Source organism: Salvia miltiorrhiza, chromosome 3 (assembly GCF_028751815.1).
Source record: "Salvia miltiorrhiza cultivar Shanhuang (shh) chromosome 3, IMPLAD_Smil_shh, whole genome shotgun sequence".
Classification (NCBI taxonomy): domain Eukaryota; kingdom Viridiplantae; phylum Streptophyta; class Magnoliopsida; order Lamiales; family Lamiaceae; genus Salvia; species Salvia miltiorrhiza.
The window spans coordinates 15,541,195-15,564,220 of record NC_080389.1 but is presented as its reverse complement, the minus strand read 5'-3'; the positions used below and the strand labels follow the sequence as shown (position 1 = coordinate 15,564,220).

The following is a 23,026-nucleotide window of genomic DNA, read 5'->3' as shown; positions in this document are numbered from 1 at the left end:
TTGTGACTACTATTATCTTTTTGTGGCTACTATTATCTTTTTATTAAGCAAAATGATTATATAGAGGTATTAACACAAAATAATAAGAGGACTTTCCTAATTACCCTCTTCAATTTGGACTATGAATAACATATAGCGAACTCTCTTCCTATATAACATATAACCACGTCTCATAAAACCAAGCAAAATCTAACTACATATAAAATGTGCATTTTTTGTCATATTTTTCTTGAATATGTTTAATGAAGTCACAATATAATGAACCAATATTAGTTTACCTTAAAAAATTATGTAAACAATAAGCATAATAGATATTTTAAGAGGTGTTTACTTTTGATAATTGAGAATTTTTATCCTCATTATTAGCGCTAGCATTTGCACCTCGTGCAATGCCCGAGAAATATTTTTAAAATTTTATGTTTATATGAAATTAATACTAATTCAATTATTATACTTATAAATATAATAAAAATTAATTTTAACTGAATATATTTGAATTTAATATTTAAAAAAATAAAGAAAAATTCACAATTATAAAATTTGATATTATGAAAAGTAAAAAAAAGTAAGTTAAAAAATAAATATTAAAGTATTATAAAATAGATTTATTTGATAAAGATGAGAGAGGAGAGAGAAAATTTTAATATTTAAACAAATAGTATAATTTTTACATTTTAAATCAATCACATAAAATATATCAAATTAAAGCTCTTATCACGATCTTTAATTTGATATGCATAATATTTTATAATTAATCGAATTTAACAATTTTGAAAAGAAATAAAACAAAAAATAAGAAGTTAAAGAAAATAAAAATAAAAATAAAAAGAGAAAATATAGTTTACAAATAAACCATCAACTTTATTATAACTACAAAATTACCACTCAATTTTTAAATTGATTTCAAATTAAATTGCCTTTTTAATATATTATTATAGATTATATATGTCTCCAACCCCTTAGTGTCAATTATAAACTTAAAATATTATCAAGGGCCTTGAGTTATCTCAAAATTTCAATATATTTCGATAAAAATTGGACTAGCTTATGGTACTTTTATCTATTAAGTCAACCCTCAATATTTAATACCCCTTACACTATCATAATTATCAATAATTGTCTTTTTTCCCACCAATGTCATGCATAGTTTTACAAATTACAAATTGACTTATTCCTAACTAATGTCACACACAATCCTATAATTTAGGTAGCAACCTAAACATAATATTTAAAAAAAATCTGATTATTCACATAATGTTAAATAAGAGATAATACGTGCAACGCACGTAAACTCTGCTAGTAAAAACTAAAAGTTTGGAACTTCTAAAATTTCTATTTTCTGAAATAAAAGCATTGCAATAAAAATTAATTAATCAAAACACAAATCACAAATACTCATGTGCAATCGATTTCTAGAATAATACTATTTGAAGTAGTGTCATTCTGAAAACCAATTGCACGGGAGAGTGCCTCAACACAAATTTATCGAAATATGCTCGGATGAAGTGAAGAAGAAAAGAAGAGTATTTTTAGATTAGTCAATCAATATTCGAGGAAATCCTCTGAAAACATAAATTAATTAGAGATCAAAATAGAACATCACAAATTCGTAATCGCCTTAAATTAATCGATGGAACCAAAGTAGAATTATAGTATTTTAGTGTGATGTCGTGGAATCAACGCGACTTCACCCTTAAAAAAACATTAAACAATTAGGATGATGATCATCGCCAATAGTCAAAACACAAAATAATCTCTCTCTGGTTTTCCATTTCCACGCACTATATATTCTTGCAAACAACAAACTAACCCAATAATATACACAGCATGTATGAGATGATGTGACTAAAGCTTCATGCGCACACACCTCTCCATCTCCCACACGCATCAATTTCATCCCATGTTTTCTCCTTGCTTTCTTCATCTCCCAAAAACAACACTTGTTAGCAGGCGGCTATGATGGCGGAGGAAATGAGCCGCGAGGGCGACGCCGGAGCGGCGTTCGTGCTGCAATCGAAAGGGAAGTGGTGGCACGCGGGGTTTCATCTCACCACGGCGATCGTGGGGCCCACCATACTGACGCTGCCCTACGCCTTCCGGGGGCTGGGGTGGGCCCTCGGCTTCCTTTGCCTCACCTCCATGGGGGCTGTCACCTTCTACTCCTACTACCTCATGTCCCTCGTGCTCGACCACTGCGAGAAGGCCGGCCGCCGCCACATTCGCTTCCGGGAACTCGCTGCCGACGTCTTAGGTAATTCACTCATTAATGCTTTTTTTTTTTCCTTTCCTGTCATTAATGCTCTGTTTCTCGTATTAAAAAAAAATGCTCTGTTTCTAAAAATCCGAATTATTAAGATTGCTATAAAGAAGGATACTCTTTTATTGAACTTGCAATCGAATCCATCTAAATTATTGGGGTGCATTCGTTGTTGAAAAAACAACGAAATCGTATATGAAATTATTGTTGTGAATAATATTTGCTAGGTTGTATATGTTTGGCCGTACAATGAATGATTCCGGTTTTAATTTGAATTATTGGACTGTCGGAGAATTCAGAGTGACAAAAAAAAAAGGAGTAGATTGCTATACATGACAAGATTTTATGACTTTGAAACTCAAGCTTTTGTTTTTTTTTTTTCATACACACCTAAAATGGATCAACGATACAAGAATTTAAGATGACTATTTTGACTTTGATAGAAATAGATGAAGACATGTTCAATAGGGTGGATTATTTTCTTCTGATAGTTTGAAGAAATTTTCCAAGCAGTCTTTTCTCCCTCAAATTTATGATAATATTATTATTGGGTATTGATGCGATAATATATTCCCATTTAAGATGTGGGAGAAAAAATGAGATAAACTTTTTTTTTCCAGCCTAGCTAGAGAACATAGAACAAAAACAGTGGGAATCACTAAAATATAAAACTTTCTCAATCTTTTTCTCTCTCTCATTTTCTTAAGATAAATTTGCAACCAAAGAGAACGACGAGCTTCACTTAGCGGAGTGTCGTTGTTGATTATAAGTTGAGTTTGTGGGTTTGGGCTGTTGTTATATAGGTTCAGGATGGATGTTCTATTTTGTGGTATTCATTCAGACAGCAGTTAACACCGGCATCAGTATCGGAGCTATTCTGCTTGCAGGGGAATGCCTCCAGGTATGATTCTCGTGCTTCAAATTTTTTTTTTTTTTTGTTTTTGATTATGAGAACTCTTGCATTGAACCTATAAGTAATTCAGGTCATGGAAACTTGATTGGTTTCGTTTCTTCTTTCCATTGTTTGTGGGCAGAACAGATCATGTACTCGAACCTCTCTCCCCATGGATCTCTCAAACTATACCACTTCATAGCAATGGTGACACTAGTTATGATACTTCTCTCCCAATTCCCCAGCTTCCATTCCCTCAGGCACATTAACCTCGTCTCGCTGCTTCTCAGCATAGGCTACACTTTTCTTGTTGTTGGAGCTTGCATCAATGCAGGTAACTATCTCTACATATATGAACTTCTTATTGTGACAACTCTTGCACTGAATCTATATAAAGAAGAAGAAGAATCTCTCTTGTATTGGCAGCTGCCTCCAAGAGGGCACCACAGAGGGACTACTCTTTAGAGTCTTCAGAGTCGTCAAGAATCTTCAGCGCCTTCACTTCCATATCGATAATGGCTGCCATCTATGGGAATGGCATACTACCAGAAATACAGGCAATGAATGATCTTATATTCAATCAAGCTTAGAGGTGTGAAAATGATGATGAACTGTTTGTCTTCAACAAATTGCAGGCGACATTGGCTCCACCAGCAACCGGAAAGATGCTGAAAGGCCTAATCATGTGTTACATAGTAATCTTCCTAACTTTCTACTCTGCTGCAGTCTCTGGATACTGGGTATTTGGCAACAAATCTAACTCCAACATCCTCAAAAGCCTCATGCCGGACGAGGGGCCTTCTCTGGCACCGGTTTGGGTTCTAGGCCTCGCCATTGTGTTCGTGCTCCTTCAACTCTTTGCCATCGGCTTGGTAAATCTCAAAATAGCCTTATTTTTACCCATCAACACTTTACTATATATGAAGTTGATGCGAAACAATCTTGAGTGTCAGGTGTATTCCCAAGTGGCATACGAGATCATGGAGAAGAAATCGGCTGATGTGAGCAAGGGAATGTTCTCTAAGAGAAACTTGATACCGAGGATAATTCTGAGGTCACTATATGTGATGGTGTGTGGATTCTTTGCGGCTATGCTGCCTTTCTTCGGAGACATAAATGGGGTGGTTGGAGCCGTTGGATTCATCCCTCTGGATTTCGTGCTCCCGATGCTCCTATACAACAGGAGTTACAAGCCAACGAGATCATCGGCCGCGTATTGGATCAACAACTCTATCATGGTTGTGTTCACATGTGTGGGGATTATGGGTGCCTTCTCTTCTGTGAGGAAGCTGGTTGGAGATGCTGCAGAGTTCAAGCTTTTTAGCAGTGATGTGGTTGATTGACTTCATGAAGAAGAAGAAGAAGAAGTAACTTAGTAGTATCTTTTTTGACTTCCACATAAAATGATATATTGACAAAATAACTTGAGGCATATATATACTCTACCGGTTCCATAAAAGTGTGGAATTTTTTTGTTTTTTGGACATTATCCCTTATTTTTTAATCTAAATATCTTAACAACATACTCAACTAACATTTGCATAACTCGTGGCTGAAAAAAAGTGTGGGGACTCTTCCGAAACTGAGGAAGTATGACAAAGAATTTCAATTTTTTCACGTGTATGGCATAAAGTTGGCCAAATGTTAATCGTGGGATTTAATGTTGATAATTCATACTACAAAAGTTTATGAACAACAGTCGCTTTGGCCGAGTGGTTAAGGCGTGTGCCTGCTAAGTACATGGGGTTTCCCCGCGAGAGTTCGAATCTCTCAGGCGACGAAATTCAACCTTTTTTTTATTTGAGGGAATAACATTTGTTTTACTCCTTTCTCCATCCACGATATCATTTCATATGATATCATTTTCACATTGTGGACAACGAATTTTTAGAAAATGAATAATAGTTTATAATAGTGTGTACTGATGTGGAGGAAAATAAAATATTACATGGATTCTACTGTAAAAAATAAAAATAAAAATAATATTGTGAACGAATTAAAATGATAAATGTGAAAACGATCTCGTGGACGGAGAGAGTATTAAATATTCCTCGGTCGACATAATTTTACTATCATAGGACTTTGATATTTTGATGCTTTCTTGTCGTGTTAATGATTTTTTTTCAGTTTTTTATTAATGAGTTGCTCATTTGCTTTTAAACCTAAAATATTCAATTAAGTATGCTATATTAGTAATGGATAAATTCAAAAAAAAATAATTGAGTAGAAATTTTCTTATTTTTCAAGTTTATATTATTATTCAAACTAGCCAAAGAAAAAGGAAAAAATATGATAACGTATAGTTCCCATATATATGATAACATATTCTTCAAATTTTCATGTTGGCATGTTTAGTTTAAAAAAGAAAAAAAGAAAAGAAAGCACACGTATTGGAAAGAATAAAATAAAACATGATGTAAGAATCCCAATGAGAATGGAAGCATGTAACTTCGTTGGGATTTTGGAATTGAAACAATCTTATTAGGTAAAAATGCACAAAATCAAAGAAAATATTCTGATGACATAATATGGACAAGCATATTCCTACATACCTCTGACCAATCTCCACTTCATCAACCTTTTGTAGTTTTTGCCAAAAAACAAAAATAAAAATAAAAATAAAAATATTCAAAGCAAAAAAATAACAAAACCGTTGATGTTGACGATCGAACATCTATCGAGAGAGAGAGAGAGAGAGAGAGAGAGAGAGAGTAATTCTACACAACATCAAGAGCAAGTAATTCCCAGAGAAGTGAACCTTGCTGAAGCTGATCTTCTCACAAGAGGCCTCAATTCAGGCGACAGCTCATCGAATTCCGGAATTTCTGCCATCTTAGGGGCTGATCTATCATAAACCACATAAAATCCTTTTCCCGGTTGCTCATCATAACCCGAATCTTTGGCGCTTTTTGGCCTGAAAATTGCTCGGATCAGCTTGTGAAAAGAGCGGGAAATCCTCGACGTCTGCTTCCTGTTCACCGGCGGGGGGGGGAGGGCGGCGGCGGTCGGATAAATGGGGCATTGAAAGAGTTCTGGAGACTAGGGCGGAATCGAGCTCTTTTTGCAGTGATTTCAACTCGAACGAGTCGTAGAGCGAGCTGCCGCAATCCCAGATCACACGATTATTGCTCGATTCTGTTGACTTTTTCTTCTCCCTCGCATTTTCTTTCTCCATTTTTCTCGATTGGATAGAAAGATGATTGGGGTTGGGGGATTTGTGTTGATGGATTTTTCTTCATTCCAACCTCAATAACTATAATCTACATATATATATATGATTGTATATAGACGCGGAAAGAGGTAAGAAACGACTTATAATCCATAAGACTTTTTACAAGAAAAAAAAAAAAAAAAGAATTATAGGATTATTATAAAAAAAATAAATAGAATTTTGACCTTATATTCACTTTTTATCATAAATTTATAAATATAAAATATATTTATCTTCGTTATTTAATTATAGCTCGAATTAGAATTCTGGTCAACAGTCTTATCAACGTTTCAGAATTTAATTTATAGCAAATTTCAAAATTTATAGCTCGTTATTTTAAATAATTAAATATAAATAATATAAATTATTTTATAGCCCGTTATTTTAAATAATAACGAGCTCGTTATTTTAAATAATTTATATAACGAGCTATAAATTCTTATTTAAATAATAACGAGCTAGAAATTATTATAGCTATTATAACGAGCTATTATTATTTAAATAATAGCTATTATAACGAGCTATAAATTATTATTTAAATAATAGCGAGCTATTTAAATAATAACGAGCTATAATTTAAATATAAATAATTTATAGCTCGTTATTTAAATAATTTAAATAATTTATAGCTCATTTTTTAATTTATAGCTCGAATCAGAATTCTGGTCAACGATCTTAGCAACGTTTCAGAATTTACTTTTTGACCTTGTAGCTCGTTATCAGAATTCTTCGTTATAGAATTGATATGTCGACGCCGGAAGTTAATTCAATGCTCATGGTCTTAGTTTCAATATCTAATATGGAGCAATTTTTTTAAAAAAATTTGCCAAATCGCCTTCTAGCATCAATAAGTGTTTTAATTAATTAAAATCTTGACTTAAATTATAAATTGTATAATAGAAATAAACATATATTATATTTATAATACTTATAAATTCGAGCTAAAAAAGCAACACGAAGTCAAATTTACTTTTTAATAATAACCCCAAATGAATAAATAAAGTTACTATATCAAGTGTCAAGTTGCATACTTGCATGTATTCTTGGCTTTCATTTGATAAACTGCATTTATGGTTGATGAAGCGATGATGGGTTATGGATTCATAGCAATTAATTACACTATAATGATTATATCTTTTTTAAAAGTGTCAAGAAAGAAAACCTCTTCCGTCTGGTCTATTTTTTTTTTTTTTTTTGTTCGTTGGTCTATTCTTTGTATTAAGAGGTATTAAGAGGTGGTCTCCTATGCATTTGGTACACTGTGCACCCGAGTACAAAATGACACTAACACTAACACTATCTTAAAATGACACTAGCACTATTTTGTTTTATAAATAATACTATTTTGTTATATAAATAACACTATCGCGAAATGACACTAACACTATATTAAAATGACATTGTATACCCGGGTGCACCGTGTACCCGGATGCACAGGAGAATTTGTGTTGTATTAATTGTTGTTTTCTTTCTTTTTTTCTTTCTTTGAAGCAAAGAAATAAAAGATTTGGAAAAGATTTTATATTGTGAATTGAATTTAAATAAGAAAAACTCGTGTGTATTTAAACTAAATATGACAAAATTATTAATTACACAATGCGAGAGAAATATTCAATATAAAACTCGATCTTGATTTGACCGAAGATAGGGAGATGTATATATATGCCATTAATAAGTGTGGAAATATTTGTAACGTCAAATTAATTTATTGTTTAGTGAGATAGTATTATTGAATTGATTGGGACAGAAACCCAGATGTCAAGTGGAGGATAAGACCTAAAGTGGGAAGCAATTAGCAGTGAGAAAATCAGATTTGAAACTATTTTATTATACAGAAAACCGCAGTATGTTCAAAGAGAGATACGTAACGTGTTGAATGGTTTGCCACTAACTAAGATAACAATGATTAAAGTATAAGAAAAATGATTCTAAATATTTAATTTCTGAATTAATCTGGATTCTGGAAGCTGGGAGGTCTGTTTTAGCTTTTTTGATGGTAGGGAATTGCTTAAAAACGTAATTTGATTCCTTGTTTTAAAAATTCCATGTTTAGTTCAATTTTATGTAACATAGAATATATATATATAGGAATTGGTTCAATTGAGAAGCTCAAATGTGTTGAGAAGTTAAGAAGCAATGTAATAGATGAACATGTTAGTACATTTTGATGAATATGGTAATTAGACACTATATAAATAAATTCTTTGAACATACCAAATACAACTGACGAACATACGAATCTATTTAATTTGTTAAAAAATACGTCACCGCTAATGATCGAACCCCAGATCAAACTCGTGTTCATAAAAACTAATTGGCATGTTCATCTATTAAATTGCTTCTCAACTTCTCAACACATTTGAGTTTCTCAATATAACCTAACCCTATATATATATATCGAAAACGTTGTACAAATTTTCTCTTTTTTTTTTTTTTGATTTGAGGGAGGAGGAGCGGTGGGGTTTAAACTTAAACTCTAAACCTTACTGTTCGCAAACAGGAGTTCGCGCCGCTTGTTGTCACATTAGGAATACAAATTTCCTTAATTTTACTCTGTCTAAGGTAGACATTCTAATTATTTCTACTAGGATTCTTATATATATATATATATATAGGGAGTGGATCATGTAGATCCACCCCCTTATCCTAGTATATACGTATATAACGCTTCTTCACACATTGCTGTCATATGGTGCACTAGGAGCGCGCCACATGGCAACAATCTTGCTACAAGATTGTTCTTGCTGCTGCGATTGTTCTTCGATCAAACAATAATAATGTCACAAAACAAGAAAAAATTAAACCCCACCATCATTAAAATTATGAGGGAATAAATTATAACCCCTCACATTTCCCTTTGAACGGATGAAGACATCAAATATTTGGATATAGTGTGATATTTTATACTCCCTCCGTCCTCGACGATAAGTATGATGTGGATGGAAGTATTAAGAAAATATTGGAAAATGTGTATAAAATGGAGAAAGGATCCCACCAAAGTAGAATTGTTAGGTAAATAATAAATATAATTGTGAGATGATTTTTTTGTAAATATTGTATGTGAATATGAGTAAAAGTATAAAGTCATATTTTGTAAAATGAAAACACCATACTTATTGTGGACCGATAAAAATGGTAAAAAGACCATATTTAGTATTCGGTTGGAGTATTGATTAATGTTAATCATCCATACACCTATATTAATCTCCAAACTGTAATAAAAATTGAGGACAATGATGATCGACGAAATTTTGTTAAATGTTTTTTTTTTTTTTTAAACCGTTGAATGAAAATTTTAATAAAGAAGTTATCCGATGTAGTCTCATGATCAAAATTCTTAAGATCGAAAATTAAAGTAGGAGTATTAATTAAATATTTTTTAAAAAACATTGAAAGTTGAAGAGTACGAATAAAAATAAAAATTAAGAATATCTTTTGAAATATATACTAAAAATTTAGGACATGAGACATGGTCTTTCGAAAACAACTCATAAAACATAAGTCCCAAAACAGGCAATACCTCGTAAAGAATATTTTAAAATAACATCTTTTTCAATACTCAAATCCAAATTCTACAACTTCTTCATCGACCAATATTTTCATCACCAGTTCACTTGGCATCACCTCTATCACCATCATGTGTTGGTCTTGTTGATATATAATCACAGGGCCATATTTTCATCACTAATTAATAGCCAGTATACCTAAACGGCCATTAAGACAGTAAGTGTAGGTATGCATGAAAACAATCATATTTTGAGAGCACACATCAATGTAGGTATTAACTAAGCATTTCATTGTTATTGTTTCATGAAGTCTAAATAACATAAAAATTAATTAGAAACTCAGCACGGTGACTACAATAACTAACACAACATCAATATGCTACAAATTTATCAATAGTCTAAAATTTTAAGAACTTGTCAAACGATACTCCCTAGAAATAACTAGTATCACATACCATGCTATAAAACTCTCTAAGACTACTAATTAGTACATGAATAAATATCATATCAAGAGTTCATAAATAATTCAATGAAGCAGGACAATTTTGGTACCTTAAATTGAGAGACCACTGATCACTGATGAAAACTTGTATAAATATCATATAAAGAGTTCACAAATAATTCAATGAAGCAAGACAATTTCGGTACCTTAAATTGAGAGACCACTGATCACTGATGAAAACTTGTATGGAGATTTATTGATAATTGTGGGAGCAGATTAAGAAAGATAGAGAAAACCTGTCACAATAAAATTAATTCTGGGTAAAGATCAGTAAATACATACTTAAAAGAGGATTAAATACATAACCAAAAATTATAAAACCAATAAAGGTCCACTACTAGAATAATATTAATCTCATCAACATTATATTATCAACAATACAAATACCAAATTATACACAACGATAAGCACTAATTCCATCAAAAACTTCGGGTGCTACTGCTAACAAACGAAAAGAACATAAAATAAAATTAAAAAAATAATAATTAAAGGATGAGATTATTGCACAACATTAATTATGTTAAGTGGGCAATAATAAAAGTAGAATTCAGCTACAACCTATCACAGTGGGGGCAGGACTCTTAGTGTGTGTGTGTGTTTTTGCATGTAAACATGCAAGAGACAATGAATGCATAAAAGCAAAAATCATGGCAGAATGTGCATACATCTTGAATACTCTATCTGAACACAGGAGTATTATTTTTGAATTCAATATGTAAATACAGACCAAAATTAAAAAAAATACCAAAACAGAGGTCATTCTTTAAGGAAATTAGCAAATCATGATTTTGTCACAAACTCTTTAAAATAGTTTATAAGTTGTTTAGGAGCTTATAAGCTCCATTTATAAGCTCTAAAAATAAGCCCCAATAGCTTATAAGCTCCCCAAAAAATAAGTTCATCTACCCCAACTTATATGAAATTTATTTTTTTATAATCTTATATGCAACAATTATTTTATAAATATTAGTCAACCATAATTTGTTATTTTCATCATATACCCTCTCAAGTTCATATCTCTTCGATTTTGTCTATCTAACAAAAATTATCTCTCTAGCTTATAAGCTTAATTATTCAAATACTTTGACAACTTATAAACCCTTATAAGCTCTTGAAACATCTTATTAGCTGTTTGAGCTTATAAGCTTTTTAAAATAGCCAAACACCCTCTAAGTCCAGCCGAGTGGTGAGCCTTCAAGTTTTTTTTTTGTTCCTGAATTTTGGTTGCTATTCTTCAACAACTAAACATTCTTTTTCTGAACTTTGGTTGCTAGTCATCAAGAACTAAACATGCTTTTTCTGAATTTTGGTTGCTATACATGAGGAACTAAACATTATTTTTCTGAATTTTGGTTGCTATTCATCAAGAAGTAAACATTTGGTGAAAATTGGTTCACAACATTTGGTTATTCTATCTATAGACAGTCCTTATTTGTATTGATGATTGTATGTAATAATATATTTTTCTCAATATTAAGATAGCGAATTTCGCCACTATCATTGAAATTCCCAAAGTTCAAGTTAAAAGAATGGCCATTGCAAATAACAACACTATTTATTTAATAAGATCGCACGACGAAACTATCGATTTGAGAATACACTTCGTCTAGATTATATTTTCAAAGGTAGCAAGATATGAAAGACATGCATTACGGGTATATAGATATTTAGAGAATATACTCGATTGCAAAAATGTGCAGAAAAGAAAATAGTTAAAAATAAAAATTAACCTCCTCAGGCAACTGGGAAATGACGTCGTTGCAGAGCGAGTTAGACGGTCGCGCCGCCTTCTGCCAGCCGCGCTTCCAACACAGGCAATTTGGTGTCGCTTCCGCGCTTCCAACAAAGGCGATAGTGACGGTTCCAAGGGTGGCGGGGGTGGTGAGAGCTGCACCGGCGAAGGCGGCGACGGGTGAAGATTTAGCGCTAATCTAGGAGCCGCCGCTGCTATGGAAGAAGGCGAGTTGGGGAGAAGTTAGGGTATGGTACTATGGTTTCGCGGTTAAGTTATGTTCAAACTAATTTTTTTAGTTTTTAAGTTTATTTTAAATTAATACTATAAAATATTTTAATTTTATAGTAGGAAAGTATATCAATTATGTAGATGGTGTGGTTGGTAAGCGCATTTGAATTCATTTGTCAAGGCTGAATTATAAACATTTTTTTTTTTGTTTAAGCATATCCTCTATTTAAAATAAGGGTTAATTGCCGAAAAATTCATATACTTTTTCATTTTTTGATTTTTTTCTATGACAAAAAAAAAATTTACATGACAATACATGAATTGGAAAATTAAAAGGAAATTTCCGCCGTCCACATTTTTCGACCGGGATGACATGGATCCGATGTGTGGGTTTTTAATCTAGGTGTCAATTTTTAAAATATTATATGTACACCACCTCATATTTATTTTCCACTTGTTTAACTAATACTCCCTCTGGCCCACTCCAATAGGCTTATTTTCCATTTTAGGTTGTCTCACTCCAATAGGACAGTCTTAATATAGAAATGTTTAGAGTTTTATTAAGTAACAATAAGGGAGTACTATTTAATCTTTTTATAATGGAATACTCTTAAAAGGTTACTTTTTGGTGGGCCACACCAAATTTAACTACCAAAAAGTGAATTTCTTAATCTCCGTGCTGAAAAGAAATGAGTCTATTGGCCTGGGACGGATGGAGTACTAAAAATCTGAAAACCCTAATTTCTTAATTCATTTCTGCCCTAAACAATTCTCTAGTTGAAGATTCACAAATCCAAGGTAGAATCTCCGTTAACTTAATTTGGTACGTCAAATTAACCCCTTCCCAACGCGCAATTGTCGTCGATTTCATCATATCTCTCTCACCCTCGTCGCCGCCGCAACCCTAGCTTTCCGTCGCGGCGTGGTGGAAGACCACTAAGAGAAGTATTACCACCTCGCCACCTCCAAAAACCCATCACTCTCTCTCTACCTCAACAACCAAATCCTCGACGATTCCTACTCAATCGGCAAATCTTTGACTCAGGACCAACTCGTCGATCTGGCCTCCAAGGGCGTGCAGACAAACGCAATCAACATGGAATTCCATGTTTACAAAGTTCATCAATTTCTTGAGCTCCTGAATTCGAGCTTAAACTCCAAGAAGAATCCATATTCCGCTCTAATTCAATCGAAAACGTATCAAGAAATCTGAAATTTTGCTTTGTTAAGGAAAAACCCTAAATCGTGAATAAAGAGAGTAAAATGCGGTAAACCTTATTTTTCAACCCAATTTCTGAACTTCAACTAGTAAAACGACGTCGTTTTATGTTTAGGTGAAACGACGTCGTTTAAGTCATCGGATGACATAGCCACGCTGGCTTTTCGACTGCCAGCTCGAATTTAATTTGGGGGGGGGGGGGGAATGTGGACGGGGAAAATATCCTATCAATTTTTCAATTCATGTATTTTCAAGTAAAATTTTTTAGTTATGGGAAAAAACCCAAAAATAAAAAAATATATGGATTTTACGGCAATTAACCCTTAAAATAAAGACTGAATTATAAACAACTTATGGTTATGACTTAGTTGGTAACAACCTTATTTAACTTGAAAATGATCTATGGTTTGAATCTTTTGTCCTATAATTTTTTTTTCAACTTTTTTATGATATATACCAATTTTTTCAGGAAATGACATGTATCTATGAGAAAATGCCATGTATCTCAATTTTTGTACTTCATATATGACACTATATTTTCAAAGTGTTATATATACACAAAAATGCGCTTATAGATAACATAATTAAAAATACAGTGTCATCTATCATGTGTTAAATATGCTCAATTTTTTAGTAGTGGTAATTAATCCATGAAATAATTTAGTCATTCCCAGGCCAGCGTCCATTGAGATAACAAAAATCAATGTTGTATGCATTTCCTTTTTGTTTAAGGGAGTCATATATTATATTTCAATGATAAGATATTTTTCTACTATTTAAAAAAAAAAAACACTCTTTATGGTTATATAAAATAAAACATGAATCATAAATAATAAATTTCACCAACTTACACAACTTATGCAAGTATAATACTATTTCATTTTTATCAACACAACATCGCTGCTGACACGCGATTCACGAAATAAAACACGCATCCACAAAATTTTCAATCTATACAAAACTTGGTCCAAAAAATGAAACATCTACACTACACTCTCAACCATTCACAATCATCTCCATCAAAATATCATTCCAAGAATCAATAGGGCCGGGCAAACACCAATGCAAGCAATCACTAACAACCTTTGCATTCTTAATCTCACCGGCCGGCCGAGAAACCCTAAATGCTCCCGGATGCCCGTCCGGCCTCAACAACGACATCGGATTCACATCCAAAAGCCTAAGCTTCACCCCCTTATCACGAGCCACAACACGCGCTCTTCCAAACTCCTCAAGCTCTATATCTCGAAGAATCCTGTCCAACCAGCTCAGCCCGAACTCGCCCTCCCTGACGGGCTCGTTCCTCTCACACACTCCACCATCAAACCATTTGGCCCCCTCAAAGTGGTCCGGGCTAGTAGTCCGGTAAAACACCATGCCCGTGTGGTTGGACGCGACGATGTAATCGAGCACGCCCTTGATGACTCTTCGGTAGGCAGAGTCGAACCCGATGTCGGTGAGGTTCCTCTTGGGACAAGAATGGCAGCCCAACACGGTGTCGTTGTCGTAGTATATTGAGCTTCTACTGTACCATTTGCCACTTGAAAAGATCATGTAATCCCAGGTTTTGAAATGTTGAGTCCAGCTAGGATCGAGTGTGTCCAAATGCACATCTACTTCAGATGGAGAAGCGTCGTAGATGTTTTGAGGAATGATGGCTTTTGCAAGAAATGGAGACCAAATAATTGATGCAGTGAGGTTGTATGAAGGGAAGATCCATTTTTGGGATTTGTGGCCCTTGTCGTGGTGCACTAGAGTAGCCTCTTCCACCTGATCAGAGTAGCCATCTAATTTTGATCACTTTGCTTCAAATCGTCTTCTGTTTATATTTATACTAGATTTGCCTTCCATGGTAATAATTACTATTAAATTAAAATATAAGTTCCATAAGAGTGTGCATGTGACACAAGTTTTAATAAAACGTTAGAGGAGTGTATTGAGAGTTGAAAAAGTGATTCACTTTATTATAAAATAAGAATATGAAATAAGGAGTTAGTAGTGGGATAGTATCGAAAAATGGCAAATGCACACTCTTGTGGGACGTCCCAAAATAGAAATAAGAGCACACTCTTATGTGACGGAAGAAATAGAAAAATGCTTCTTATTTAATCTAAAAGAAATGCTTCTTATACTTTTACCTATAATTCATAACGACAAAATTGTTTAGTCGTGAATTGATCATATTTTACATACTAATCACAACTATGAAACTTCTTAATCATAAATTGACCATATTTTATCTACAATTCACATCCGTGAGTCCGTGAAGCCTTTAATTCACATCAAAACAATACTTTAAGTAGAAAAAACTTGTATTTTTTTTATTTTATCTTTATATTTATCTGTATCTTTCAATATAAAATGGTTATTTTGATATATCAAGTATATCACTAATCAGAGACATAACAATACATGTGGATCAACAATATACACATTGATGAGAAAAATGGGATATGGCAATGTGTGATGATATTCAAAGAAAAGACAACAAAAATGAATGAAGATTTAGATTTACCGTTGAGAGCATGCAAAGGAGGGATTGGATATGGTTCCTTGATATGGAATCTCCAATGAAGGCCCAGCTTTTGTTCCTCATCATCTCAAGAAACTTGAGCGGGTCGCAAGCGCGTGGCTTCCACCGCCAGTGAAGATAATGCGGGTCGGGTCGCCCGTTTTCCAAACAATTCAGCTGATTGCCTCTGCTGATGAAGCTGCAGCTCTTGTTGTAAAGAGGCTCTCCCTCAAAACCCACCCAATCTCCCACAAAAACATCACATATTTCTGCAAATATTTTCAGTGAGTTGAAAGTGAAACATCATATATATCATGCTTGCTACAGATTAGTAAAATCTCATACAATGATAAAAGATTAAACCTCGTGCATTTTCTTGGATGCCATTGCCAACAGAGGTGATTTCTGAAAGTGGGTGAAAATCAGAGGATCTGTGGTGAAGAAGCATAAATGCAACTACAAATACAATAACTGAGGCACCAAACTTTGCAACAGAAGTGTAAATGCACACCATTTTTGAGAATTATAGGTTGGAAATAACATAGTATGTAATAGCCCTTTTAAGATAGTTTTTAACTTTCACAAAGAGACAAATGGGTACAGCCTATACAGGGCATGTTTGATGTGTTCTACTTGTACCATGTGATTAATCATGCAATTGAGCCACATATTATTACACAGGAAGTGAAAATGGTCTGTAATAACATGTTTTATGTTGGATTGTTGTAAAATAATAAATACACAAACTTTGCCATAAATCCATATTTGATGCGAAGTTAGGATTTTACATTTTATACACCAACTTTCGTTGTTGTCCAAATTTGACACGACTTAATTCTTAAAAATTCAAAAAACAATCATTTTTTGTAAATAATTATACAAAGACCCACTTATGTTATAATTTGGGACATTTAAACCAAAACAAGATATTTCCTTATGATGTTTTCTTTTAAACCATTTTAGGCGCGGATCAAAGATTTAAAAAAAAATCATCATAAAGAAATATCTTGTGTTGGTTTAAATGTCCCAAATTATAACATAAGTGGGTCTTTGTATAATTATTTACAAAGAGGGGTTGTTTTTTGAATTTTTAAGAATTAAGTCGTGTCAAATTTGGACAACAACGAAAGTTGGTGTATTAAAATGTAAAATCCTAACTTCGCGTCAAATATGAATTTTTGACAAAGTTTGTGTATTTTCACGCAATTATCCCTTCAACTAATCAATAATTGAATAGTGGATTTTTTTCTTTTCTTCTAAGGGTGTGTTTACTTTGGTAGTAAAATTTTCAATTGAAAATGATGGATAAGAAAATGTTAGATAATATTATATTTTTTTTCTTTTTTTTATCATGTATTTACTTTATTAGAAATAGATGGATAAACAAATTGAAATGTTGGAAATATTTTCACACCCTCCCATTAGGATAATATTATCCAACATTTGTGAGAAAATGAGTGAAAAGAGGCTGCCCAAATAATTTTTTAATATGACCGGAGAAAATTATCCATTTAGAAAACATGTGAAAATGATGGAAAATATAATTTTTCAAACTTTTTCTATCAAAGCAAATGCACCCAAACAATAATTGGGGTGATATCTGATACTACATGTGGCCCTGAAAACTCATCAATCCGACAGAAAAAGAAAAAAGAAGAAGCTCCAGAAATGGGACATGTTGGAATGTAGATAAGTGCAAAATTCCATGACTATTGAAAATTGACAATGCATGAAAAGAGTAAATAGAAAAAGATAAAATAATAAATGGAGATGGCGAAGTCCTAAAACTAACAAAATTAATTTATTTGGATTTTATTAAGTGTGGCTTGACCGCTTGAGAAATCAGTGTGGGCTTCTTCATGATGGGCCGGGTTAAAGAACTGAAGCCCATGCTAAAGTTTTATTTAGGGGGAAATTAAATTTAATTAAATAAATATTCCAAAACCCCCAAATTGAAATAGGGTTTTAGAAACTAAGACCGCGCTCTAGTAGAGTGTTCATCCCCAATTCGTTCCAGCTTCTTGGATTGCATGATAAGACCGCGTTTCCGGTTTCTAAGTCGTTTTATGATCGATTTATAGCTAGAAATATAGATGGATAAGTCCATTTTGGTACTTGATAAAGGTACAAGATGCACAGCTTGGAATTACAGCGGCGAGAGATTGGTTGCTGGACTCGTTGATGGTTCGTTGGCCGTTTATGATTCAACTGATCCAGCTTCTTCAAACTTTACTTGTACCTCCAGATTTAAGGTCAGTGTATTTGCTCTCTTTCTCCCGCTGAGTATGTTTTTGTTTTGCGGTGTTTTGGTATAATGATTTTGAGTTGGATTGGTGGGATACTTCATTAGGTCATTTTACAGTATGTTGAGCACTTTCTGTTGAAATGCAGATGTGGTTTTCATGTGTATTTATGTTTTTTAATTTTTTCCTGATGGCATTTGGCATGTTATGGTTTGGTTGCGTAAATAGGCACAAAATTGCGGCATTGTGAAAGTGGTCTGGGCTCCGCCAGAATACGGGGATGCGGTTGCTTGCATTAGTGAAGATGGGAATTTGTCATTGTGGGAGGAGGTCATGGAAGGTAGTTGCTAAACTTCCCAGTTAGTGGATGCCTCCTAGGTCTATATGCTAATTATTATGAGGAATAAGTGGGAGTTGCTCATTTTTTTCTGCATTTCTCCCAATCTTGCCCCGTCAATTGTGCTTGTCTAATTTTTCATCTCCATGTTGTGCTTTTCCCCCCCCTCTTATTATGTTAAAAGAGGCTAAATATAATATATTTGTATTTTTTATCCTTTAGATACTGAGGACCCTCACTGGAAGATGTGCAAATGCTTTGACAGAAACACGAGTCAAGTACTAGACGTTCAATTTGGAGGTGGTCAAACATGTCTGAAATTGGTTAGTGTTAATTATTAATTGCTTGGAATTGACATTGTGTGGTGGTGGTGGATCTTGTTTGTTATTTTTGAACTTAGTCGCTTTGTGTGCATTATGGTGCTAAATTATTTCAGATTCTTCTGAGAACTCAAAATCAAGTGGAACAGACTAAGTGTAATTATTTGTCAAGCATCGTATGCTAAACTAACTCTTATAGAATCTTATGGTTAGATGCTTGTTTGAAATATGGTCTTTTTAAAAAGTTTATAGGTTATAACGACAAGTAGTGTGATTGAGTAAAGGTGGTGATAATGCAGAAAAACAGAATGAGTGCAAAGGAACAGAACAAACGCAAGAACCAATCATATACAGCAACACGCGGTAACAAACTTAACTGACCTAAGTGTGCCTGACTCCCATCTGATTCCAGTCCCAAGTTCTAGTGTGTGCATCTTGCAGCCTCAATTGACTTGTCTTAAATAATCGTAATCATTTATCTATGCTTATCCTTGTGAACGTGGACATTGAGAGCTAGTAATTACAGGCTCTGCCTGCACAGAATTGAGACACAAATAATCTTGTTGTAGTTTAAGTTAGAGCGTGAGAGGATATTTGATGATGGAAGGAAAGAAGGGGGGCATCTACAAGCTTAGATGCTGGCCGATACAATCTTCCTAAAGTAACCTTGCACTTCAGCTTCTTGAATAGTTGCACTGCGTGAATCAGCTCTGCAAATTGAAGATGTAGTGCATATATGAGTCATTTTAAGGTTTGAGTGAGTTCAGAAACTAATTTTCCAAGACAAATAATATGTTTTGTATGAAAAAACCAGTAGAAATATGCAAGAATAAACTATTGTAATTGAAGAAGAAATGCAGTTTTGGAATGAGGTTCTGAAATGCTTCAGATGCCCTTGATATTAAATACTAGTTGTCACTCTGGAGTTGTGTTCCAGTTCTGGGGTTTGACCTGCATTCCTTGTTACTATAGTAGCTTTTGTTTCTCTTTTTTAATTTTTGATAGAGTCAATGAATGCGCAGTATAATATTATGATGACTAGTTGATAGATAATTCATTCCAGCATGTCAGTGTTTGAGTTTTCCTTGTTTATCTACAGAAGCCTTCTTCATTGAAACTGAAAGTCTGTATATATTACTTGTATATATCTATGAGAAACTAACTATCTAGACAATTTTGAGAATGATGAAATGCCTATGATCTGCTTTGAACATCAGTCTTTACTGACTCTTTCCTTCACAGGTTGCTGCATATTCTGACGGACAAGTAAAAATATATGAGCTCCTAGATACGCTTGAACTGGAGAAGTGGCAGCTTCAGGTTCCACTTTTGCTATCTAAAGTTGTATGGTGTATGTAATTCTGCTTGAAATGTTCCATCTCTTTAATACTTTGTTTTTGTTCATGATGCATTTGGATATTTTCTACCATGGTTGGTGCGCATGTTAGGTACCATATAATACTTAACAAGCCTTTGAAGTTTTCTTCTTCTCTATATCTTGTGAGATGGTTTTGGAATTGGATCTCATAAGTTGTTAAATTTTCTTTTTTGAGAATAAGTGTGGATGAAAGAATGCAGCTCATACGACAGTGTGGCATTTATACTCCTTATATGGTCAAACTAAACAAATCTGTAAAGATTTTCAAAACTAAGAGACTTCTCGTGCTTTTCTATGTTCTTATGAGATCCAAATGCCTCATGCATGAAACCTAATATGTTGTCAAGGATTCTTCTCAATTTAATCCAATAAATTTACAGACATCTTGATCTTATAACATTGTTTGTGTAGCTTTGTGACTGGGCTAACTCTTAATATGTGTATCTCATAGAAATTTCTGGTTTTCTGAACTTTGTTACACATTTTTCTGAGGTACTGTCCTGATAGCTGGAGACTGGAGTAACAACTATTGGAATTAAGTTTAACTTTAATGCGCAATATTTTCTTAGCTGAAAAAATATTTCATTCAAATTTAGCTGCATTGATCTTTCTGCCAATTAGTATTTGTGAAGTATGCTGGTGCAGGTTTTTTAGATCTATTACTTTTCACTGGACCTATTAATTCAGTTTTTTTTTCAACTTATATAGGCTGAGTTTCAAAATGTGATTGATCTGGTGTCCAAGTTTGGGAATGTCTCCAGTTTATCTGCGTCTGTTTCATGGAATCCACAAAGAAGTGAAGTCCAACAATCAAGTTTTGTTTTGGGCTTTAGTTCAAACACTCCAACGTTAAATTCTGCAAAGGTACAGGCTTCTTCTTTTCCTGCTGAATATACCTGTTGCATCACTTTTCAGTGAACTCTATTAAGCTGGGAGGATTTTAGTTAATTGCCGTATTATAGTGAATGGCACTATTAAATTAAGAACTTTTTTGAAGAATATTATATATAACAACTTCTGGTTTCTCCTTATGAATTTATTTTCTTATTACGCTTGCTGTAGAGTAGACAAATAGTTTTATTACAAATATGGATATACTGTAGTTATCTTTGGGTGTTCAGTCACTAATATGCTAGTTTGGTGCTAATTAAATGAATCTACCTGGTTCTGTGATCTGTATATATCTGGAGATATGAAATTTAGTTGTATTGTATATTCGACAGGTCTGGGAGTTTGATCTAGATCATCAAAGATGGCTTCCAGTTGCAGAGCTTTCTTTACCTGAGGACAAGGGTGATCAAGTTTCTTCAGTTGCTTGGGCACCAAATATCGGAAGGTACCAAGATATGAAGTACTCCCTATCTTGCCCTTGTTATTAATTTCTCTTACTAATTCCACTTTGTAGATGGAAGGTAGATAAGAAAGCTTCTGCTACCCCTTTGTTATTGATTTCTACGTATTAATTATTGAGAAATAAAAGTTTGTTACGAAGTTGTAAGGGATGGGTATGGTAAAGATATATCGTGCTCCGAAAGCATGGACAAACATGTATTTGAGTTACGGAAAACAAGGAGCATGAAACTATTTTAAAAAGATAGAACATACAACTGTACGCACACAGATATACAGTGTTCTCCTTGTATATGGATGAGCGTCTTTTCAAATGTTGATAGATGATTGCTTTGTTCTTTTTCAGGCCTTATGAACTGATAGCTGTCGCGACTCAGAAAGGAATATCAATCTGGCACCTAGGGTCAAACCCTGATCATGACGGGAGACTTTCAGTGCGTAGGGTTGCCCTGCTCGCTGGTCATGATAATGAGGTATTTGATTTTGACCCCTCGATGCCCCTAGTATATGTGATATGTACTTAATAAAAGGCTGTATGCTGGCAGTGTTGATGAAAATAACAAATTGAACAACAAAAGATTTCTTTCAAAGGTAAACGACTGGGGATATATACTTACATCTCAATTTCCAAACACATTTGGCTTGGTTGCAAAGGGCTTAGTAATTTATGCTGGAAATACTAAAAATTGAAACTTGGCAGTGAAGATAAAACCAAACCTGCTCAATGTGAGATCAAATAAATGTCTAGGTCAATGTAGGTAGATTCCAAGCAAATCAGTTTGTTTATATATGTAGATGGTAATAGTAATATATTTGGGTGAATAGGTGTCGGAAATGGAATGGGATATGAGCGGAATGACACTGGCTACCACGGGAAGCGATGGCATGGTGAGGCTGTGGCAGTCGAACTTAAACGGGGCGTGGCACGAGCAAGCTGTTCTGGCACCACCTAGTTAGTCCTGCTCTCGCCCATCATTCCGACGCTCACTAAACTATTCTGTTGGTGTTGAGCTCTGGGATTGTATGCGTGCCTCTTATTAACTGTAATGCTATAGATATATTGTTGCCCATCTGTATATTTAAGTAAATTTTTTCCAGCTGAGTTTGAACAGGTGCTGTTAGTATTTCACTATTTCATAGAGACTTCTTTGACAATTGAGTGCTCACATTTTCAAATTTGAAGGGGTAATTGATGCACTGCTGTTTTAGAGCTTTAAGATGTTTGAACCATCTTACTCTAATGTCCAAACATGGCGCTTCATGTTTTCCAACTTTAGATAAAAATAAAATTGCATAAAATTGTGTAGGGGTTCAATTTTAATTAGAATTTATTTTA

The 23,026-nt window shown here is 33.8% G+C and overlaps 3 protein-coding genes and 2 non-coding genes across 5 annotated transcripts; 4 read left to right on the top strand and 1 right to left on the bottom strand.

Annotated features, from left to right (window-relative positions):
* The first annotated feature begins 1,744 nt into the window (after nt 1–1,744).
* On the top strand, nt 1,745–4,633 carry LOC131017827 (probable GABA transporter 2). Its single transcript, XM_057946565.1, has 6 exons — nt 1,745–2,251; nt 3,061–3,158; nt 3,297–3,483; nt 3,576–3,706; nt 3,785–4,021; nt 4,103–4,633. The coding sequence occupies exons 1-6, from the start codon at nt 1,957–1,959 to the stop codon at nt 4,490–4,492; spliced, it is 1,338 nt and encodes a 445-aa protein (XP_057802548.1). The 5' UTR covers nt 1,745–1,956; the 3' UTR covers nt 4,493–4,633.
* A 214-nt stretch (nt 4,634–4,847) lies between these two features.
* Nucleotides 4,848–4,929, top strand: TRNAS-GCU (transfer RNA serine (anticodon GCU)). Its single transcript has one exon. It is a non-coding gene; the product is annotated as a tRNA-Ser (tRNA).
* A 9,458-nt stretch (nt 4,930–14,387) lies between these two features.
* Nucleotides 14,388–16,741, bottom strand: LOC131017826 (protein trichome birefringence-like 23). The gene is made up of 3 exons (XM_057946564.1): nt 16,426–16,741; nt 16,066–16,331; nt 14,388–15,320 (listed from the first exon to the last, which is right to left on the bottom strand). Exons 1-3 carry the CDS (start codon nt 16,574–16,576, stop codon nt 14,547–14,549), a joined length of 1,191 nt encoding a protein of 396 aa, XP_057802547.1. The 5' UTR covers nt 16,577–16,741; the 3' UTR covers nt 14,388–14,546.
* Nucleotides 16,742–17,909: 1,168 nt separating this feature from the next.
* LOC131017825 (protein SEH1-like) lies at nt 17,910–22,866 on the top strand. The gene is made up of 8 exons (XM_057946563.1): nt 17,910–18,314; nt 18,534–18,645; nt 18,865–18,965; nt 20,205–20,282; nt 21,049–21,204; nt 21,564–21,676; nt 22,037–22,163; nt 22,516–22,866. The coding sequence occupies exons 1-8, from the start codon at nt 18,156–18,158 to the stop codon at nt 22,645–22,647; spliced, it is 978 nt and encodes a 325-aa protein (XP_057802546.1). The 5' UTR covers nt 17,910–18,155; the 3' UTR covers nt 22,648–22,866.
* Nucleotides 19,577–19,702, top strand: LOC131019248 (small nucleolar RNA snoR104). The gene has a single exon (XR_009100168.1). It is a non-coding gene; the product is annotated as a small nucleolar RNA snoR104 (small nucleolar RNA).
* Nucleotides 22,867–23,026: the final 160 nt, after the last annotated feature.

What these genes read in the sequence shown, in the direction of transcription:
- LOC131017827 (XM_057946565.1), top strand. Translation starts at nt 1,957, where the DNA reads ATGATGGCGGAGGAAATGAGCCGCGAGGGCGACGCCGGAGCGGCGTTC. An exon ending in ACTCGCTGCCGACGTCTTAG is followed by an intron (nt 2,252 to 3,060) that starts GTAATTCACTCA and finishes GTTGTTATATAG; the next exon opens with GTTCAGGATGGATGTTCTAT. An exon ending in AACTCTTTGCCATCGGCTTG is followed by an intron (nt 4,022 to 4,102) that starts GTAAATCTCAAA and finishes CTTGAGTGTCAG; the next exon opens with GTGTATTCCCAAGTGGCATA.
- LOC131017825 (XM_057946563.1), top strand. Translation starts at nt 18,156, where the DNA reads ATGGATAAGTCCATTTTGGTACTTGATAAAGGTACAAGATGCACAGCT. An exon ending in TGGGCACCAAATATCGGAAG is followed by an intron (nt 21,677 to 22,036) that starts GTACCAAGATAT and finishes GTTCTTTTTCAG; the next exon opens with GCCTTATGAACTGATAGCTG. An exon ending in TCGCTGGTCATGATAATGAG is followed by an intron (nt 22,164 to 22,515) that starts GTATTTGATTTT and finishes TTGGGTGAATAG; the next exon opens with GTGTCGGAAATGGAATGGGA.
- LOC131017826 (XM_057946564.1), bottom strand. Translation starts at nt 16,576, where the DNA reads ATGGTGTGCATTTACACTTCTGTTGCAAAGTTTGGTGCCTCAGTTATT. An exon ending in CATCCAAGAAAATGCACGAG is followed by an intron (nt 16,332 to 16,425) that starts GTTTAATCTTTT and finishes AAATATTTGCAG; the next exon opens with AAATATGTGATGTTTTTGTG. An exon ending in TCCTTTGCATGCTCTCAACG is followed by an intron (nt 15,321 to 16,065) that starts GTAAATCTAAAT and finishes TACTCTGATCAG; the next exon opens with GTGGAAGAGGCTACTCTAGT.